The sequence below is a fragment of the Anopheles gambiae genome, chromosome 2 (assembly GCF_943734735.2).
Source record: "Anopheles gambiae chromosome 2, idAnoGambNW_F1_1, whole genome shotgun sequence".
Lineage (NCBI taxonomy): Eukaryota > Metazoa > Arthropoda > Insecta > Diptera > Culicidae > Anopheles > Anopheles gambiae.
In genome coordinates, this window is record NC_064601.1 from 95942096 (window position 1) to 95961312 (window position 19217).

Genomic DNA, 19217 nt, shown 5'->3' on the forward strand with positions numbered 1-19217 from the left:
AACTTACAGGTTTTACCAAAACTTAACACAGATTAAAAAACACTTCAAGAATTAATGATACAAATATACTTGCACCCATTATCGTTATTATTCGAGTATCCAGGTGCGGTCGAGTCCCGATGAGCCCGGATGAACGGCGTTTCACTTTAAAATAAATTTAAGTATAAAATGTAATCTGGACAAAATTTCGTTTCTTTCCCTATTTTGAGCCACGAGCATTGTTGCCGTGTACGTGTAGCTTCACAATTAACGGGCAGCTTGCTCTATATGAACCTTGGTCGTATTTATAGGCGCTGTCATGCTGACAATTCCTCGTTCTTTCATTCTCCGCGTGCAGTAGGAAAACACAAAATGTGGTGAACACGAAGTTTCACGACAGTTTAGGTTAATATTAGCTGTTACTTTCACAATTTATTCTACACTTTCAACTAAAATCATCGTGCGCACTGTTCTGCTATAAAATGGTAAGTAAACACGCCGGCCAACACGCTGCAGCGCTATCATATATGTTTCGCCTTATGACCCACTTCATACTGTTGCATCAACACAGGATTTGGAGGAGCGAGATCTGGCCGCGCTAGAAGAACGGCTATATTCCTCCATCCATCATGCTTATGAGAATCCGCAAAGCGTGTTCGATCCAGCACCGGTCACTCCTTCCACTACTGCACGCGTGGTTTCGAGAAACGCGGTAATTAACAATGGATCCGGTACGCTGCCCGCCAATATGAAGCGGTATTGGGCCGGCTCTGCCGTTCCCAGTTACGGTGATCGTGGCGCCCCGTATCCCGGGAACAAACCGCAAACGGGCGTCGCCCCGAAACCATCCTCGCCCGCAACGACTGCCCCAGGAAACGTCAGCGAAGGAGGAATCACAGAGGTTACTAAGATGTTCATCACGCCGTATCAGTCGTTGCTGGGCAATATGGGCGATCCACCGCCCGTGGAGAGTCAATCAGTGCCGGTTGAATCTGCCCATCAAAGCACACCTTCCATAGTAGCCCCCGCGGCTAAACACATCCCACAGAAGGATCCAGGACTGCAGCTGAAGAAGAAGAAGCAAACCAAACAGCCGCTGCTGGCGGTAGAAAAGAAACTGGCCAACTTAACGAAGCTCATCAACAAAGACAGGAAACAGAATGCCGCACAAACGATGGAAGTGAAGAAGGCAAAGGCAAAGAAAATGAGACACCGCAAGCAGCAGCAGCAGCAAATCGTGGCTGAAATCATACTGAACTCATCCGACGACGAGGTGTCCAAGCCCTGGCCAGCGAGACCGGAACGTACCTCCGCTCCTGTGCCATTGTCCGACGATGAGACGGATGAGGTCATAATCATACCAACACCACCGCCACCGCAAATCTGTATCGATTGCAGCGACGAGGAGGAAGAACAGCCCCCGCCCAGCGTCCAGTTTGCATTGCCCAAGTCTCAGAAAAAGAAGAAGAAAAAGCCTACCTCGGTTTCGCCGCGTTGCCTTAGCCCCTCGAACAGCTCGATCATGTCGGACGATTTCATTGGCCAGCACGATCGGTCCCGTTTGAACGACAGCTTCACCGAAAGCATACCGAACGACGATGAGCTGGAATGTGCCGTCGAAGGTGCTCCCCGGCCCGGTGCCTCCGGCAAGGGGAAGAAGAGCACACCCGAGGCGCGGCAGGAAAGAGTCCCGTCGATCTCATCGGAAGACACGGTATGCACGAGCAGCGAGACGACCGACCAGGAAAAACGGCCACCAGAAACGGATAAAGGAAGTGCGTCCAAATCACAATCTCAACAGTGCAATGAATCCGCTACGAAAGGTAAAAAGGATAGCGCGACAAACACTAAAAAGACTCCATCGAAAGTGAAAGCATCAAAAGCGGCTCCGGCATCTCCCAGCATCGTAGCAGCAGCGGCTTCTCCAAGCGTTGCTAAGAACAATGCAAACAGCAACAAAGCAGTGGCTGCTGGGTCCAACGACACTGCCAGCAACGCTAAACCTCAGGGAAAGACCAAAGCGAGAAGCAAATCGCCCCTCACATTAGTGCTGGAGGCTGCTAGGAAACATTTCGAAATGGAACCGAAGCAGCCGCGTGATGGTTCGGCCAAGAAAACGAAATCCAAAAAAGATAGTTCAGTGCAAAAGGAACCTACGGCAACCCCGGGCACCCTAACAGACAAGGTAGTAAGCGAATGTGCTGCAAATGAACCCGCACCAAGCAAAAGCACCGCCGGCCCGAAAGGGAAGAAGAAAAAGAACCTCACCACCATCGCGCCCGTCGACGATGTCGTGTCGTCTGAAAGCGATTACGACATTGCTCGGCCGGCCAGCAAAGCCAGCACCCCTAAGGGACCACCGGGGAAGAAATCGCGCCGCTCGGCCTCCAATTTCTTCGAACAGATGGGCGACGTATCGTCCGAAAGCGATTACGACGAGAGCTTCCTGCAGGAGGAGAAGGGCAACGAGAAGCACAAACAGGCGAAGGAGTCGAAGAAGCGGCTCGGCCGCAAGCGAAAGCAGTACAACTCGGAAACGTACTCCGACGAAGACTTTGCCTGTCTGCTGACCGACATTGTGCGGGCGGTTTCCGACACCGAGGATGAGGAGGACGAGGATGATGATGATGCTGACGCTGATGGCGATGTGGCCGCTTTGCTAGCGAATGAAGGTAAAACAGGCACCAAAGCGGCAGATACGGTTGCTACTAGCAAGAAACGAAAACAAAATAGTCTCACTGAACAGCAAACGCCCTCGAAAGCCGCTCGCAATCTGAAGAAAAAGAAAAAGCTTAATGAACAACCAACGCCAGCTACCAGTGAGGAGCTTCCTGCCGATCAGGAACAGCCAGAAGTTGTTGTTGCTAAGAAGAAGAAGAAACAGAAGGAACCGAAAGCCAGTGCTAAGAAGCGGCTCGCTGGCAGTGGTTGCAGCACTCCCGAGGTTCAGGCCGTTTGTTTGGAGCAGAGCAGCACGAACACGCCCGCACAACGGTCAAAGGATTTGATGGAAGAAGATTCGAGAGCTGTGCACAGCGCGACTTCAGAGCCGGACCAAATTCAAATCATTGCCGATTCCGACGTCGATGGAGACGATGATGATGATGATGATCTACGGATAATCGACAATAGCTTCAACGGTCGATCTTCCGTTGCTTCTGGCGGCTCGTGTTCCAGCAAAGCACCACCGGTCGGTCCCGACTGTGCGTGGAACGACGAAATGAAGCAGTTCTACAACACATCGTGGGCGGATGAGGACCTCAATTTGAAATCAATTCTGAGACAGATGCCCCGTAAGTAGCGACGCTGTGTATGAGAAAATTTATGGGCAGAAAATTCTTTTGCTAACTGTTCTGTATGTTTTTTTAGGTGATAGCAGGCATTGGTACTTACTGCTCAAGGATCGTTACCCGGACCCTCCCAGGAAGGAAATCATTTGCAGCAATTGCGGTGAGCGGGGACACGTGAGATTCAAGTGTCGAAACGCGCCGAAACTGGTCACCTGCTACATGTGCGGCGAGCAAGGACACAGGGAACCACGCTGTCCGAAAACGGTCTGCCTGAACGTAAGCATCCACGTTTCAACAATCAAACGGTTGATTTAGTGCCTACACGATAATTTTCTTCTGCTCTTAGTGTGGCGCCAAGACGCGCAACTTTGTCCGTGGTTGCAAAACGTGCGCACGGGATGCTGACACTATCTGTTTCTCCTGTGGGGTGCGTGGTCATACTCAGCGTAGCTGTCCGGATCTCTGGCGGCGATACCACAGTACGGTAAGTATTTGTTTTTTTTAGGTATAAGGAGCTTTGCAAAATGACACACGGTGTCGTTGTGGGCAATATGAAGCTCTGATAGATCGATCAAACAGTTAGAGATCGAGAGGAAAGAGAGCAAAACCATGTTTGGCATGCCAAACGAGTTGCTCCACCAATACTCACCCTCTATTGCTTGACAATAGCGACGTGTGATCGGAACGCAATCCGGGATCACTGGTACAATCTGGGGGAGAAATTGAAGATAATGTTTCACTAAGAAATTTGTTTTCTGCACCGGATGGCGTGTGCGTGTATGTATTTCATGTATGCTAGATTGAGGATAATGTACCGTTGAAAGAGGATTTCGTGAAAAACCCGAAAGCACGTTGGTGCTGCGTCTGTTGCCGGCACGGCCACCAGGCCCACAAGTGTAACGATGCGCGTCGGATCTTCGGCCACCCGATACCAAATACAAGCGTGAGCTCCTACCTGCCAGCCTACCGTGGCGAGTACAATCGCTCCAGTAAGCGTCAGACGGAGGAACAGCAGCGGCGACTGGCGCTCGATCCGACCGCTCGGTACAATCTGCTCAGCAGCGACGCCAACGGGTGCGAGCTAAACTTGTCCGAGATGACGCAGAACGAGAACGGGTTCTACTACAACTTTCTGCGAACTACTGGTCTGCTGGAAAAGTACGAAAAGCGGCCGAGTGTGGATGATGTTGTGGAAGTTGTCGAGCAGCAGCAGCAGCAGGAAGAACCGCCACCAGAAGTGAAGCAGGAAAAGGATGAGGTACTACTGATAGAATCTTCTCCGCCTGCGGAGCCGGTTGTTTCGCAGCAGGAACAGGACGAAATAGAACCTAAGGAGGAAGAGATTTCCCCGCAGGTCACACCAGCGCCATGCAACCAAACTGACAGCCAACGAGCTGCTCTAACGATAGTGGAAGAAAATTCCAACTACAGTTTTTCAGAGTTTCATACCGAAGAAGAAAAGCAGCCCGAAGTGGCTTGCGAAACCAGCGGCGGTGGCATCACATCTCGCCCATCGGAGGATCGAACGTCGGCTAATATTAACAGCAGTCAAAGTGAACAAGCAGCGCTCTCTCTTGATTTTATTCCACTTTCTACTGAGGCTGAGGTGCCGGATCTATTTACACTACCACCACTGCCACCCAGACCGCCGCGACCACAGCGACCGCCGCTGCCAATCCTACCCACTGCCGAACAGGCTACACTACCTTCGCCGCCACAGACGTCGGAACCGCCAGCAAATGCCATCGTAACAGTTGCTGAACCGGATCGTTCAATAATGCCAAAGGCGGGCGAACCGGTCGAAACGGATGCCAAAGTGGTGCTCAGCAAAGACCATGCCAAGGTGCTGCTGTCGCTGAAGGGTAGCGAGTTTCTTAACGAGGCCGGCCAAAGGCACAACGTGCGGTTAAGCATAACGTTCGAATCGGTCGGCAATATGTTGCAAATTCACGGCACAACCGAGGCGCAGGACCGGTTTCATGAGGAGTTGGTGCGCTACCTGTCGGGCGGTACGCAGCAAAAAGTAATTGCAGACAACAACAACATCGAAATTAGCAACTGTCCTAAGCTTTCAAACAAAATGGCGAAATACATCAGAGGTCATTTAAAGCAGCTGGTATCTTCACAACATTTGCCAATGAGTAAACTACTGGAGAATTGGTCCAATGCAAACCAGGCAAACATTGCGAGGCATCGCCGCAAATTGAACATTCTGCTGTTCGGTGTGTATGGAATGCGGGAAGGACGAAAGTACCTCAATGTACTGCGAACCCAATTGGCATTATGTTTGCAAACGAAGCCACGGGACAGTGAGGTCCCGCAAGCTCAGCGTGACACCGTAAATGAAGCGATTCGGTACATATTTACGGGATACGATCATAAAGATTATGCAACATTGGCCGACGAGTTTGAGGAACTTAAGCATTCAAACAAGTTGAGAAGGATAACATTCTTTGATTTGGAAGTTCAACAACGACCACTAAAGGCTGACGCCGTAAATAAAAATAAAACCTGCTGTAAACGCCCTACGCAACATGCAGCCGATTACCATTACCTAAAGTTTATTGAAACTCTGAAAAAACAGCCACAGAAAAAGCAAAACAAGTCGCCAATCGTGAAAAAAGACGCGAAAAAACCTCGCACCAGGTCTAACAGTATAGCAGAGAAACGGGCCCAACTAGACTGGAATCACCACCAGGAGCAGCACGAGGAGCAACGTTTCAATCAAGAAGAACAGCAAGCCGACGATTACATTGATACCGATGCGACGATGCATCATAATGGTGAGGGCAATAGGAGGTATGCCGATGATTTCATTATGAACACGTACGCCGATCAGCAGATTGATTCGGATCGTCTCGACCAGCTGGACAGCTCAACGCGCCACGTGCAGGAATCGGATTGGATTGGAGCAAACGGGTCCAACTACCAGCAACAGCAGCAGCAGCAGCAGCAGGACTTTCCGCAACATGGCAACGAGTGGTACGATGATCGCGATCAAAACCGGTGGGCAGTGTTCGATAGCACGCCACCACAGACGGAACATCGTTTCCAATGGTTCGGACAGTCGAACGACGTGGGCCCTAGCGGTCCGTCGGGTGCTTTTCCCGCTAGTGTAGCACGTCTGACCGAATGGGACAACACACTGCGCGAGCAGGAGTTGAGCCAGCTGGAACGACTGCAGAACATGTTGCGGCGATGAGAGAGGTGGTGTGCGTGTGGTGTGCTTTCGCGAAAGAACCCCACACACCGGTTCATGAGAGTTGGTAGCAGAAATACAGGCGCTCATGAAAGTGTACGATAAATACGCAACAGATTTTTTGTTTTGTTTTTCGATTGCAACTGATGACACCGCTGAAGATGCGTTCCCACGATTTAGTCGGAAGAATTACGGTTTAGCATGTTGTTGATTTCACTCTTGTGCATGTTTTTCGCATCGTAACGCCTCGTTTATGGGCAAACAAACTCCGTCGTAGCTCTTATCTCCCTCGTGCAATGTATATTTTACTAGAATTCTGCAAAATGTGTGTGATTTATTAGAGATTGGGAAGGCAGCTTTTTACGGACGTTATAACGGTCAATTTGAATGACAGGACAGCGGGAACGATAAGCAAGAAATCAAGCATATGACATAAACGGTACACGCCGGGCACCATGCCACAAATTTTCTTGCATTCGCATTCAGCTCGCAAGTACATATCCAGCACGGAAAAGATCATATTATTAATCATTTAAATCATATTCAAGAGCTACAGCTTTGGAAGATCTAAAACTCCGTCCGTGGGCTAGTAGGTAGCAAAGGCAGAGAAGCTGTTGGAACGCTTGGTTAATCGATATCGACAGAATAGGAACCGAACGAGACTGAACCGGTACTAGTGCTTGTTAATAGAAGAAACATAAGCGATGAGTTCAGCACGGCAGGTGAATGACTCTTATGCATCGGAGGATTTCATACCATTTGAACGACGACAACAGTCCCATTCGTCGCCGGATTTCATACCATTCCAACTAGAACAGCAGCCCCATTCATCACGGGACTGCAAACCAAACCAACGGCAGCAGCAGCCCCAAACATCACAGGAACTCGTACCAGCCAAACGACAGCAGCAGCCCCAAACATCGCGCCATCCTACTCCAGCGGATGATCCTGGCAACGAGAAATACTACAGCATAACCGGGCCCCGCTTTTCCAACCGAATGGTGCTGTACATGGCCAAATTTCTGCGCGGTCTGGTAGGGGAAAAGAAGAGCATACGCTGTGTGCTGGCCGAATATGAGACGACCGACAGCAGTCAGCGCAAGGCGCGGGAAGCTTTACGCCGTCAGCTCAACACACTGCTGCTCGGCGTGTACGGGTTGCGCGAGGGCCGTACGCACCTGAACTATCTGCGCCATGAGATGGACCTGTGCATGAACGCCGATCCCTGGAAGCAGGAATTGCCACCCGAACGGCGGAACAAGATCGACGAAGCGATACGGTACCTGTTTACCGCGTACGACCACGGCGACTATCAGACGCTTTGGAAGGAATATGAGCAACGGTGTAAGGCGAATGAGCTGCAACGGCTAACCTACTACGATCTGGGCATACCACGCATGATCTTCAAACCGAAGCCGGACAAGAATGGGAAGCAAAAGAAGAAACACAAGAAGTTGAACAACGTTGATTCAAATTATACCAAAGGCAAGAAGAAGGAGCGCCGGCGAAAGGGTCGCAAAGGAAAGGGCGACTATTCTGATGATGCTGGCAACATGTGATAATCGTACTAATGCTCCTAACTATAAATATATGTTAAATATAAGCGCATTACTGAAAAAAATACCCCAAATTGCATGTCTTTCTGTAAAGTATGATGATCACGGTCGATTTCATCATTCTATTCCCCACCGATGGTAACACTCCCATTGTCCTCGGGGACAAAAACCTCAACGACCTCGTACTCCAGCGCACCACAGCTTTGCATGTGTTTTTTCTTCTGCTGTCGGGTTGGGAACTCTTGCTCACATTTTGGACAGCGTTCTGCTTGTTTCTGAAAATGGCCAATGAAAACAATAAATTGCTAATGAAGCCTACTCTTCCTATTCCGCTTCGAACCTTACCCGCTTTGCACGATACTGTCCCAGCAGCATGCCATCCGCGGGTTTGACGCGCACGTTCGTCTGCTGTCCGTGCGCCAGGAACATGTGTTTGTTGTAGAAAAAGTGATACCTAAAATCGCGCTCGCAGCATACGTAGTTTTCACTGTAATGAAGAGAAGAAAGCTTATGGGTGCAATTCGAATTCACGCTGGTTTTGCGTCCTTCTTACCGATACGTGATACATAGATGGTCGTCGAATTCCTCCCTCGTCTTGTACGCCCCCAGACACACTCCACACTGTAAATCTTTCGGATTTTGATGGTGCGCTTTGTGCTCTTGCAGCTTTTCATCCGTATCGTACGAATGGAGGCAAATATTACAGACAAAGTACGTTTGAATCTGGAAAGATAAAGTCCCGTTTTAACAATGTGTGTCCCGAAATTTCGACCCCGTCCCCTCACACACTCACATTATGCATTTTTTCCACGTGCATTCGGAGCTTATCCTTGCGCCGGTACGACGCACTGCAATGATCACACTCATACACCACCCCCCGGTGCAGTTCCTTCGTGTGCCGGTTCAGGTGCGTATGTGATTTAAAGCTAAACCCACAAACTGTGCACGTGTGCGTCCGTTGGTTCGTGTGCGTTTTCATATGCTGCGCAAGCATTTGCTTCGTGCGGAACGTTAGCGCACACTCGGCGCAGCTTACCTCGAACGCTTTCAGATGCAGCCGGCGAACGTGCAGCAGCTGTTCCGCCTTGGTATAGTACTCCAGCGGGCAGTATTCGCACTTGTACGGGCGTACTGGTTCGTGCCGTTTGCGGTGTGTTTCCAGCGCAAACTTGGTGTCGAACGCTAACCCGCACGTATCGCACATGTGATCCCGGTGGGTGGACCGTTTGTGCTGCAGCAAGTCGCGCTTTGTGGTGAACGTTTCGTTGCAACGCTTGCAGGTGTGTTGGGTGGGTTCTTTGCTGAAAGAATGTTAAAAAGTCATTAGAAGCGAACGATTGGAAACGGTTTCACATTACCATTACCTTTCATGCTTCTTTGTGTGCTGCTTAAACGCTTTCAGCAGATGTGTTGTAAATGGACAATGTTGACACTGATGCATTTCTCCTTTCTGTCGCCTACTTCGTAGGGTTCTGGTAGACTTATTTTCAGCCGATTTTGCTACGCTTATTGCCTCCAACACGTCGACAGATTCTTCAGCAATATCATCTTCATTGCGATCGTTCATTCCTTCGGGGAGCATTTCTTCATCCAACTCAAACATTTCAAACTCTTCGGGTGTTGGACTTGCACTCTCATCGTCGCTCGTTGTTTGTTGGAATGGTGTGGAGCTCTGTTCAGTTCGTTCAGCATCATGCATTGAGTCCTGCGCCACCTTGAATGCATCTATCAAATCTTGAACGACTAGCTCAAGTTTATCGGTAATGTTTAGCTCGTGCAATACACTCAACAATTCCGTCTGATGATCTCGAAAGACATTTTCCAGCGGTACTGTGTGATCGTTTCTCAAATGAACCAGGGCATGTACAAACTTCCCTACGAGTTTTAGCCGATTTCGGTAGTTTAGAAAAGCGATCAGTTCTGTGGAGCATGATTCACAAATACCGGAAGGAGTATGGTGATGCAGCTCCTGTAAAGTGAAGATTATTAAACAATTGTCGGGTGGAGATTATCCTTCCATTACTCACCGGTAAAACGGGACCCATCAGCTCGTCTATCACATCGATCATTTTCACATGGTTGTAATGCAACGATTCCACTGAGATAAGTACATTCTCCGGCTGGTGCTGCAAGCATATGCGACACACATTTGGAAAGTGTTCCAGCCGGAATGTAGCCATCCCGGATGATTCCGTACGCAGTGCAGGAAGATCAGGTGAACACGGCGGTTTCCAAGCAACTGCAGGCGAAGGAAGCGACCCTTTTGTCGACCAAAACATAAACAAATCAGCATGACAAGCGGAAAAACGTCATTCAATGTCGACGTGAAACAATCGAGTTGGAATTTCAAATTCCTATTAGCTTTCTCACATTTCTCAAATCAATGAAACGCGCACACAGTAAACGCTTTGGCCGGGAGCCTTCCACAATGGCAATACATTATTTATTGCTGAACTGCGAATGTGCACTCCGATGACTCCCTATTTCTAAAAATTATAATACGATTTCCTGCTCTCTTCGCGTGCGAATAAGTTTGCTGCAGTCCGTCCTCCTCGTCACTTCTCTCCTGCCGCGCTCAAAAACCGACTAAACGTAGATATTGAATTGTTTGCAATGTGTATCTGGGTATGCTGCTAGATATAGTATAGAAATGAAAATCGTGCTGCTGCTGCTGCTGCTACTGCTTATCTTTTCCACCCCGTCACTTAACCCTTGATGGCGTGCAGACGGCGGTTCAGGTCTTCAAACTTCATGACCTTACGAATGAAAAAGTCACCGTAGCGGTGCGACACCTTCGTGTCGGCGATGTGAATCATGTCCTTGTCGATGTAAAAGTCCAGCTCCGAACCGGACTGGAACTTGCCCTCCAGTCCGCTCGAACCCTTCGTCCACACGACGTTCTTCATCTTGTGCTTGAAGCACAGCAGCCGGGTCAGCAGGTTCTCGAGCTTCTGCTCGTCCACCTCGTCCTGCGGCTTGCGGTCCATGAACGAGGCCAGCTTCATGATCGGCAGCGTGGTGTACAGCTTCAGGTACGACCGGATGGTCGGCAGCTCCTGCTGCTGCTTCACCTCGTCCATGAACACGTTGATCTGGTGCTCGAGCGCATCCTTCACGTAGTCCTCGATCGGTGCGTCCGGCGGCGGCGGCACCGGCGACACGAACTTCGGACAGGCGAACACGAAAAAGTTGCGGAACACGTCCAGGTCGCCGCACTGCATCTTGTACATGTTGTCGTGGTAGTTCTTCTCGCGCAGCACCTGCTGGATCGACTCGTCGATGCACTGCGGGTGCAGCACCAGACAGATGGCGAGCAGATGGTACATCTGGTCCGTCTGCTTGTTGATCTGGTCGTTCTGGTACGAGCGGGCGCTGTACAGCTGCTTGGTGCGCTGGATGTACAGCAGGATCGACGAGAACGTGCGGATCGCGTCCGAGTAGCGGCGCATCATCATGTACGCAAACCCGACATAGTACGACGTGCTGATCTGGCACGACGGAATGTGCGAGTACTGGCTCTTCTTGTGGATCTCGATCGGCTCCAGCACCTTGATGGCCTGGTGGTAGTCGCCGAGCAGCGAGTGGACGCGCAGCAGCCCGACCAGGCTGAAGTAGCCCAGCATCTTGTAGAACGAGTGGCGCCCGAACTCGCCCGCCACCGCCTCCGGGTCCTTGCCGGCCGCGGCCGCCTCCAGCTGGTCCTTGATCTTCGACATCGACACGAGCGAGTGCAGCACGTTCAGGATGCAGAGGATGTTCCACACCTTGCTGTTGTTGTTCAGCAGCATGTCCATCTCCTCGTCCGTCTTGTCCGTCAGCCGGGCGCGGTACTGCGCAAAGTTCTGGAACTGGTACACGAACTCGTCGATCAGCTCCCACAGCCAGATGTCGGGCAGCTCCAGCTGCACCGGCTCCTTCGACGGCAGGATGTAGTTGAAGAAGTTGCAGTAGTTGTAGAACGAGTTCAGCCGCTGCTCGAGCGACGGACCGCCCTGGATGCGGGCGTGCAGATGACGGTAGTACAGCTCCTTGTACAGGATCAGGAACAGGTTGTCGTTGTCGACCAGGTGCGCCACCTCCTCCTCGCTCGGCCAGGCCTTCTTCTCGAAGTGCTGCTCGCTCAGCTTCGGGAAGGTGTTTTCGTACAGATTCTGGATCTCGTACACCACCCCATCCTTGATGACGGTGCAGAAGTACATCAGGAACTTCTTCACGTCCTCGTGCATGGGGAAGTAGCCTCGATCGTACATGCCATCCTCCGGCATGCCCATCTCGTAGCCGTACTCATCGTAGCCCTACAAACGGGGGTTCCAGCAAAGTTAGGTTATGTTTTAACAGGGGGTGCATTTCTCTTCCACGATCTGCTCGGCAGATGGTGGAACAGTGAGCTGATTTTAGCGTGTCACTCGTGACGATTTACTTACACCCTCCCATGGTTCTTCGTTCGAGTACATCTTGGATGCTGGTAGCGGTCGCTTTCGGGGAGAAATTCACGATTTTCTTCACAAAACACCAGCTCACACACCGAACGATTCCGATTGCTTCGTAGCAAGAGGAAAAAGCAGAAAACGCCAATACGCTGGCAGCTGTCAAAGCTGCTGTCATGCCAATCGCACAAGGTACGTAGAGAAAAGGTAGGACAAATTAAAAAAAAATCAACAAATAACAACACAAGAAATGCGATTGCACAGAAAATAGCTGAAAATAAAGAGAAAAAATATTCCAACCGGTCCAACGCATCCATCCTTCGCTTCGCAAAACCACACGCTTGGACTTTGACTCCCGCGCGTCATCCCGCTTTGCATCCACGTTTGAAGCATTCGGCCGCGGGTGCAAATGTCATATGAAATTCAGATGTTGTTAATTACCCACACCGATCAGCCGTGTTTCTGCGTGAGGTGTCGTAAAAGTGCGTGCCAGAGCATAACCGCGGCACTATCTGCTGGCGAATTTGTTTCACCCTCTCCCCGTGCGAACGCTGTTAATGCCGTGGTGTAAAACAGTGATGTAAGTGTCTTGTGCGCTCCGATCCGGCGGTCGCTCCTCTGGGGCCCCCTTTTTGATCGGGTGGGCTTTTTTATTTTTGGAATGCGAGAAGGGGTCTGTGAAGTGAAAACTCTGGACGGGCGAGCCTTTGAACTCCGTGTTTCACTCTCCCCCAACTGCGATGCCTGCGCGTGTGCGTGTGAAGTGGCTGGTGTTTATTTTTAATTTCGGACCATCTTTCTCGCCTTTCGCTTCGCACACCGCTTACTACGATCGAGAGATGTTTGCCTTTTCATTTTCCGTGTTCTGTTCGTCATCAATATTCCCCGCTTCGGTCAAGCAACCGATCAACAAAGGGCTTTATTCTGTTAACGTCCTATTTCCCCTTGTTTTAGAGCGATACCAACAAACAGCAGCCGCCAGCACAACAGTACGCAACACCGATGGCAAGCAAACGAAAACCAATCCACACGCCATCTGCCGCCGGAGCAGCGGGCGGCAACGCCGCCCGTCCACAGATGAACTTCCGCCAGGGGTTAAACGATACGACCGCACGGGCGGAAGCAAAGGGCACGAGACCGACCGCCACACCGACCTCCATCCGGGAAGTGCTCACGATGATGGTGCTGCACGTGTGCAAAAAGATCATCTTCTTCGACACCAGCCTGAAGGTGCCGCTGTACCTTGGCTCTTTGTTCATCGTGTCCCTGATTGGGGACTTTCTGCCCTACCCGAAGACATACCTCGCCCGCACGGACAATCTGTTCAACGTGTACTTCGTCAAGCTGGGCTGGGCCTGGACGCTGCTGTTTGCCTTCCCCTATCTGGCCATGACATCGATCACGATCTGCTGCGGCGACAATCAGCGGCTAATCCGGAACCATCTGCCCCGGCTCGGCATAGCGACCGTGTTTTGGTTCGTGTGGACGAAGCTGTTCAACGTGATCGAATCGAGCTACGGTCGGTGCAGTGTGCGCGGGTTCGATGCCAAAACGCCCTGCCTGAAGGCGGGCCACCTGTGGAATGGGTTTGACATTTCCGGCCATGCCTTCATACTGATCTACTCCAGCCTGGTGCTGATGGAGGAGGCGCGCCCCATCATCGGGTGGGAAAGCATCAAAGATTTGCTGCGCAACGAGGAGCACAACCGGAGCAACAACGACAACTCCCAGACGTCCAATCCGCTCAAGAACCTAAAGGACGAGGATCTGAAGGCGCTCAAGTACTTCTACAATCGCTTCACCCCCACGATTCGGCTGTTCTTCATCGGCATGACGATGCTGCAGCTGCTGTGGGACCTGATGCTGGTCGGCACGATGCTGTACCACCATCGGATGGTGGAGAAGGTGCTGAGCGGCATCATTGCCGTCGTGACGTGGTTCGTGACGTACCGGGCCTGGTACCCGCTACCGACCGTGCTGCCCGATCCGGTTGGCAAGGGGCTGTTCAACTACCAGTCCATCAGCAAGCCGGAAATTGGGCTGCGCCGAAGGGCCAGCTTACTGCAGCCCGGTTCCACTGCAGCGGCCGGAGCCAATGCGGGTGGCAGCCCCAAAGAAATACCCAAGTTCATGGGCATGCCACTGTACGCCGCAAGGCAGCAAATGTCTGGCGGAAGCGTTGGTGCAGGTGCATCGCCGCTGGAAGGTGGTTCGGCCAGCGGACAGCAGGCCGCTTTCGTAAGTAGCCATCTGTACGGTTCACGCATTGGTAGCGGTGGCATTGGCAACAGCAGCAGTAGTGGTGGTGGTGGTGGTGCTGGTGGCGGTAGTAGTGGTAGTTACTATAGCAACTCCGACTTTAATCATCCTTCGTACGCTCGCTATCGTAGTCGCTTTGAGCGATTTGAACCGTAGTTGTCTTCTCTGTTTTGCATATGTGATTGCGTGCGTGCATGCGTGCAACAACGCCACGTGCATCCTTATTAATTTCTGTGTTGTATGTGGTTCGTGTGCATAACATTGGTTGTATAGCGTCGGAAAAACGGGGGTGGTGGTAATTCTGTACATTTGGCAGGTGTGTTCAATAGTGCTTTGCAGGTTAAAGGCAATTCGGCTCTTCTTAACCCCTTCTTATGTGTGGTGATGGTAATGTTTTCCGTTGGAAATTGTCCACGCTGTACAGACACGCACGCTGCTGTGTGGAATAGAATTAAGGCGCATGAACAAAATTACAACTTTTTCTACCAATGCACCACACTTTTTCCGATTTTTTACAGATCTAATTTGATGGAGATCCACCGACGGCTCTATGTGTTGACAATACGGTGCAATTAAATCGTTACATTACTTACGCACGATGCGAACAAACACGACCCGGAGCGTGTTGATGGAGAGATTGAAAGCGTTTTCCTCTCCAACCACCACTTCTTGCCACTACACCAGACAATCGGTGACGGGGAAGAATTGACACATGAGGCTGAGGCAATGAGGGTGGCGTTTATGTGTAGCAGAGCTGCAATGATTTATTACTTTTGGCAATTGTCTAACAGCACGGTCTTGAACTAAAATTTTCTTTTCTTATAAAGCTGACCATAACGTGTAATCCTCCCTAGGTAGGCGGGAGGATGAGTTAAACGACTCCTACCGCAAAGGAAGCTGCGTAACACGCGACGGGGTGGTTACAGATAGTTTAAAGGGGTTTCCAGGGGTTCTCATTGTTGTGGGACACTTCCTTGACTCTTTCCTATTGGAAGTGATCTTTATCTAATTGGACTCTATTTTGCTCAGGCTCCTTGAAAAATCCTACCAGATTTGTGAAACAAGGGTGCTATAGAGCCCAATTCCCATTACATTAAGTTCATTTCACTTAAGAAAGAGTCAATAAGGCGTCCCACAGCTAATGAGCATACCTGGAAAACCCAGTATAGGTTTATTGTGTTCTTTCATTGAACGTGTCTTTGGTGATTTGTTTAGTTTGATACTTTGATACTCTTACTTATTATGAGGCAAGACTTACGTTAATATTTATGTTCATCCCCCCTTTATTTCTTAGTTGTATGTTAATATTATGTTTCTTTTTTGTTGTTATTGTTGGTATTACTATATCCGTTCTATTCTGTTTTGTAAATCTTCGATCGACCAAATACAAGTAGGAAACTTAATCAACTGTGTTGAACGTATCTATTATTTATTATTCGTTGTGTTGCACCACCTCGCGCGCGTAACCATTTGTGTTTGTGTTTGACCTGCATGCGCTTGTACGCTTGTATGCTGTTTGTTTATCTCTCATCAGTTGATCCTTTCATAATTTTCATTCCTAATAATCATTTATTATAGTTCCATGTGTTTCAATCCGGCTTGATATTTATGTTTTTTTCTGTAAACACCCCCCCCATCCGTTATCGTTTCAAAAGAGTAGAACTAATTAAAACGGATGAGACAGCCGCCAGCCCAGCCTTGTACACGGGCGGCGTATTGATCCACACCGTGCGCAGGATCGACACCTTCGACGGTAGCACACACTGGAACGATTCGCGTTGGCAACTCTTCGCAAAGTACCGCGCCACTTGGGGCCGCTTACCCTCGCCCCAGAAACGATCCTCCAGCCCGAGCACGTACAGGCGATGCAGCAGCGTCCCAATACTGATATCCACCATCGTGAACGTGTCCGCCGTCCCTGCCAGCCAGCAGCGGTCGACGTCGATCGTTGCGAGATACTGCTCGACGCTGGTCAGAAATTCGTCCAGTGCCGTTAGCAGCTTGCAAAAGTACTCCTCACTAGCGATGATGGCGCGCTTGCGATCGTGAAAGTCCGCCTTCTTTAGCAAAACCTCCGCAAACGCAGGATATGCCGTCGCGTACGCTCGTAACCGGTGGGCAAGCGTTTCGTCCCGCGCTAGGATCGTTTGACGCACGGGCAGCACGAACGGGAACTTTGGACTGCTCGTGTGCTGCGAATGCAGGAAGGATCCGATCGTAATCACCCCGATCGGCAGGCGTTCGATCGTTTGCCGAAAGCCAACGACCAGCTTATCCGTTTCGATGGGCATGCGTAACGATTTGTCTGCAACAAAGAAACGGTTTTAAAAAAACGTATGTGTACGTTCCGTAGCCGAATGCTTTACTTTTTGGGTAGTTTTCCTCCAGATAGTCCAGTATGCGGTTTGAGCCGGGCACGATGAGCAAACCATTTTGCAGCACCGGCAGCTCGGCACGTGGATTCAGCTCCAGAAACCATTCGGAGAAATGTTCATCGTTCGTGACGTCGATCTCATACTTGGTGAACCGAATCCCTTTCTCGTGCAGTGCCTGTAGAACCTGCGGGAGTAGGAAACGGTTATTACGACATGCACTCTTGATTACGCGATCTGTTTTTGCGCGTGAATGTAACTCAAGCTCAAGCAAACATGATTCAAACTACCTTATCATGCTTGCGTTTAGCTCAGATAACACAAGCAACAGGAGGAAATGATCGGTCAGTAGAATGGAAAAGCGAGTAAAGAACCAGATAAATCCCTCCACACCTGTGTTTCGCGCATTGTCTTCCGGTGAAGCGTGACCGGCGTAACTTCCTCCCCCCCCCCCTCCCAGTGTATACGCTACTACCACCCCTTGATGGTACGGTACACGCATCATATGGAGCACATGACCCTTTAACTATCATCATCGCGGATCTCTAGTCACAAGCTCTAGCCGCCGTCTCTTATTATTATTGGTTGAGTTAAACGCCGCGATGATCTTTTGATTTTCTGTTATTGATTATTGTTAGTTTAATTGCATTATTATGCTCGTGCAGCAAAGATTTTAAATACTGCGATCGTTTCTAAAAGAGCATATCGTTCCATTTCGCTCCACGTTCGTTGCGTAATGGATATGAAAAGCGGCACACGTTTAGCGTTTGGTGATGATAAAATGAAAGATAAATAATCACATCATGTGTGAGAGATGGCGGGTGCCTTCGTTGGACTACCTTCAATAGATCGCTACTAAAAGCTGCTTACCTTGTGGCAGTAGTAGCTATACTGATTGCAGTACAGTATCAATCCATCCCCATTCGCAACGCTCGGACGTTTGAATCGTTTTTCGGACATTTCTCTGCCTCTCTACAGTGACACAGTTTTTTGTTTAAATGTTCGCTTTTCTTTGGTTTCTAACAGCGCGCCTCGAACACCGCCCCAATGTCACTTAACAAACTTTTCGCACAAACAATGTTCCTCTTGATCACTCAATGGTCCCGTCCGCCGGCTTTACATCACATGCTTTTGCATCTCGAATTGCGTCGAACAAAACCCGATGATCGCGCTTTCCTGGATCGGCTGACGACGGTTGTGATACACCCCGCAAGCGTTCGCTTAGACTGTGATAAGTAACCAACGACCCCCGGCGCGTGTGTCAGTACAGTACAGTCTCTCTGCGCTAACTACCATCTGATTACCGTGCACTTTTACCACCTACTGACCAGCTGATGTGGTGTGTGGAGGTGGGCATGGATACCACACCCGTGGATACCGCCCCATCGCACACCTTGCTAGCCCCATCCGCGTGCGATCTCGTGTGCGCGTATGGTTACTCATTTTTTGTCTGTGCTGTCTACACTTAACACCGTTACAATATGCGTTACAGGACGGATTGTTTGAAGAATTGTTTTGCTATTGTGTTAGTATTTTCATGCTGTATGATCTCCCTCGCTTAATGTTTATCGGTACACTACACACACACACACACTCCATGGTTGCTTGCGTACGATCATTGGCACACCGCTAATCGTGTTGTTTTTTCCTTAAGTATATCACACGAGATTAGCCGTGTGTCCGCAGACAGCAATGCGAAGGAAATGAAATCAGTGATAAATGTGTCCACCAGCAGTATTCAAACCTGTGGGCGGCGATCGAGATACACTTACAGGATGTAACACTACCGGACTGTTCCGCCGCATACCCTCCCCATACCAAGCATGCCACATATCTGCCCCCCATTTTCGTGCCATTCATATCACGCTTTTCCACAGGGTACGGCCACTTCGAAGCGTCGAAAAATGCTGGACAACCGGTTTCATCCCTCTGGCTGATAAGAAGTCGGTCCTTCATATTCACTTTGGATGGGCTACGACGGAGTGGGAAGGGGGTACAGTAAGAGAGATAGGTTATATTTTTGAGAACCACTGTGAATACATATTTAAATAAACTACACTATAGAGCACAAATATATAGAAAACGTCTCTAGATAATGATTTAAAGATCCGAAAAAGATGCCACTTTCTTTCCAG

The 19217-nt window shown here is 49.9% G+C and overlaps 6 protein-coding genes across 12 annotated transcripts; 3 read left to right on the forward strand and 3 right to left on the reverse strand.

The window, feature by feature from the left end:
* Nucleotides 1-288: 288 nt before the first annotated feature.
* LOC1276799 (uncharacterized) lies at nt 289-6581 on the forward strand. The gene is made up of 5 exons (XM_316189.5): nt 289-464; nt 551-3272; nt 3349-3545; nt 3616-3753; nt 4069-6581. The coding sequence occupies exons 1-5, from the start codon at nt 462-464 to the stop codon at nt 6469-6471; spliced, it is 5463 nt and encodes a 1820-aa protein (XP_316189.5). The 5' UTR covers nt 289-461; the 3' UTR covers nt 6472-6581.
* Nucleotides 6582-6914: 333 nt separating this feature from the next.
* On the forward strand, nt 6915-8164 carry LOC133391037 (uncharacterized). The gene has a single exon (XM_061640912.1). It carries the CDS (start codon nt 7173-7175, stop codon nt 8025-8027), a length of 855 nt encoding a protein of 284 aa, XP_061496896.1. The 5' UTR covers nt 6915-7172; the 3' UTR covers nt 8028-8164.
* Nucleotides 8108-10312, reverse strand: LOC3290110 (zinc finger protein 782). 3 transcript variants are annotated; one of them, XM_556826.4, is made up of 6 exons: nt 10052-10304; nt 9389-9993; nt 8818-9325; nt 8578-8747; nt 8370-8511; nt 8108-8299 (listed from the first exon to the last, which is right to left on the reverse strand). In XM_556826.4, exons 1-6 carry the CDS (start codon nt 10301-10303, stop codon nt 8147-8149), a joined length of 1830 nt encoding a protein of 609 aa, XP_556826.4. In that variant the 5' UTR covers nt 10304; the 3' UTR covers nt 8108-8146. The 3 variants fall into 3 exon arrangements, with proteins under 3 accessions (XP_556826.4, XP_061496874.1, XP_061496873.1); XM_061640890.1 differs by lacking the exon at nt 10052-10304 and having other exon boundaries at nt 8818-9320; nt 9389-9529; XM_061640889.1 differs by lacking the exons at nt 8108-8299; nt 8370-8511; nt 8578-8747 and having other exon boundaries at nt 8824-9320; nt 10052-10312.
* A 119-nt stretch (nt 10313-10431) lies between these two features.
* On the reverse strand, nt 10432-12599 carry LOC1276800 (eukaryotic translation initiation factor 3 subunit L). Its single transcript, XM_316190.4, has 2 exons — nt 12449-12599; nt 10432-12319 (listed from the first exon to the last, which is right to left on the reverse strand). The coding sequence occupies exons 1-2, from the start codon at nt 12476-12478 to the stop codon at nt 10730-10732; spliced, it is 1620 nt and encodes a 539-aa protein (XP_316190.3). The 5' UTR covers nt 12479-12599; the 3' UTR covers nt 10432-10729.
* A 100-nt stretch (nt 12600-12699) lies between these two features.
* LOC1276803 (acyl-coenzyme A diphosphatase FITM2) lies at nt 12700-19165 on the forward strand. Of its 5 annotated transcripts, none has more exons than XM_316194.5 (3): nt 12700-13031; nt 13406-14689; nt 18960-19165. In XM_316194.5, the coding sequence occupies exons 2-3, from the start codon at nt 13454-13456 to the stop codon at nt 19017-19019; spliced, it is 1296 nt and encodes a 431-aa protein (XP_316194.4). In that variant the 5' UTR covers nt 12700-13031; nt 13406-13453; the 3' UTR covers nt 19020-19165. The 5 variants fall into 5 exon arrangements, with proteins under 5 accessions (XP_316194.4, XP_061496882.1, XP_061496884.1 ...); XM_061640900.1 differs by having other exon boundaries at nt 12773-13031; nt 15229-19165; XM_061640899.1 differs by lacking the exon at nt 12700-13031 and adding an exon at nt 13032-13318.
* On the reverse strand, nt 16119-18093 carry LOC1276804 (ganglioside-induced differentiation-associated protein 1). Its single transcript, XM_316195.4, has 3 exons — nt 17953-18093; nt 17077-17269; nt 16119-17015 (listed from the first exon to the last, which is right to left on the reverse strand). Exons 1-3 carry the CDS (start codon nt 18040-18042, stop codon nt 16351-16353), a joined length of 948 nt encoding a protein of 315 aa, XP_316195.4. The 5' UTR covers nt 18043-18093; the 3' UTR covers nt 16119-16350.
* Nucleotides 19166-19217: the final 52 nt, after the last annotated feature.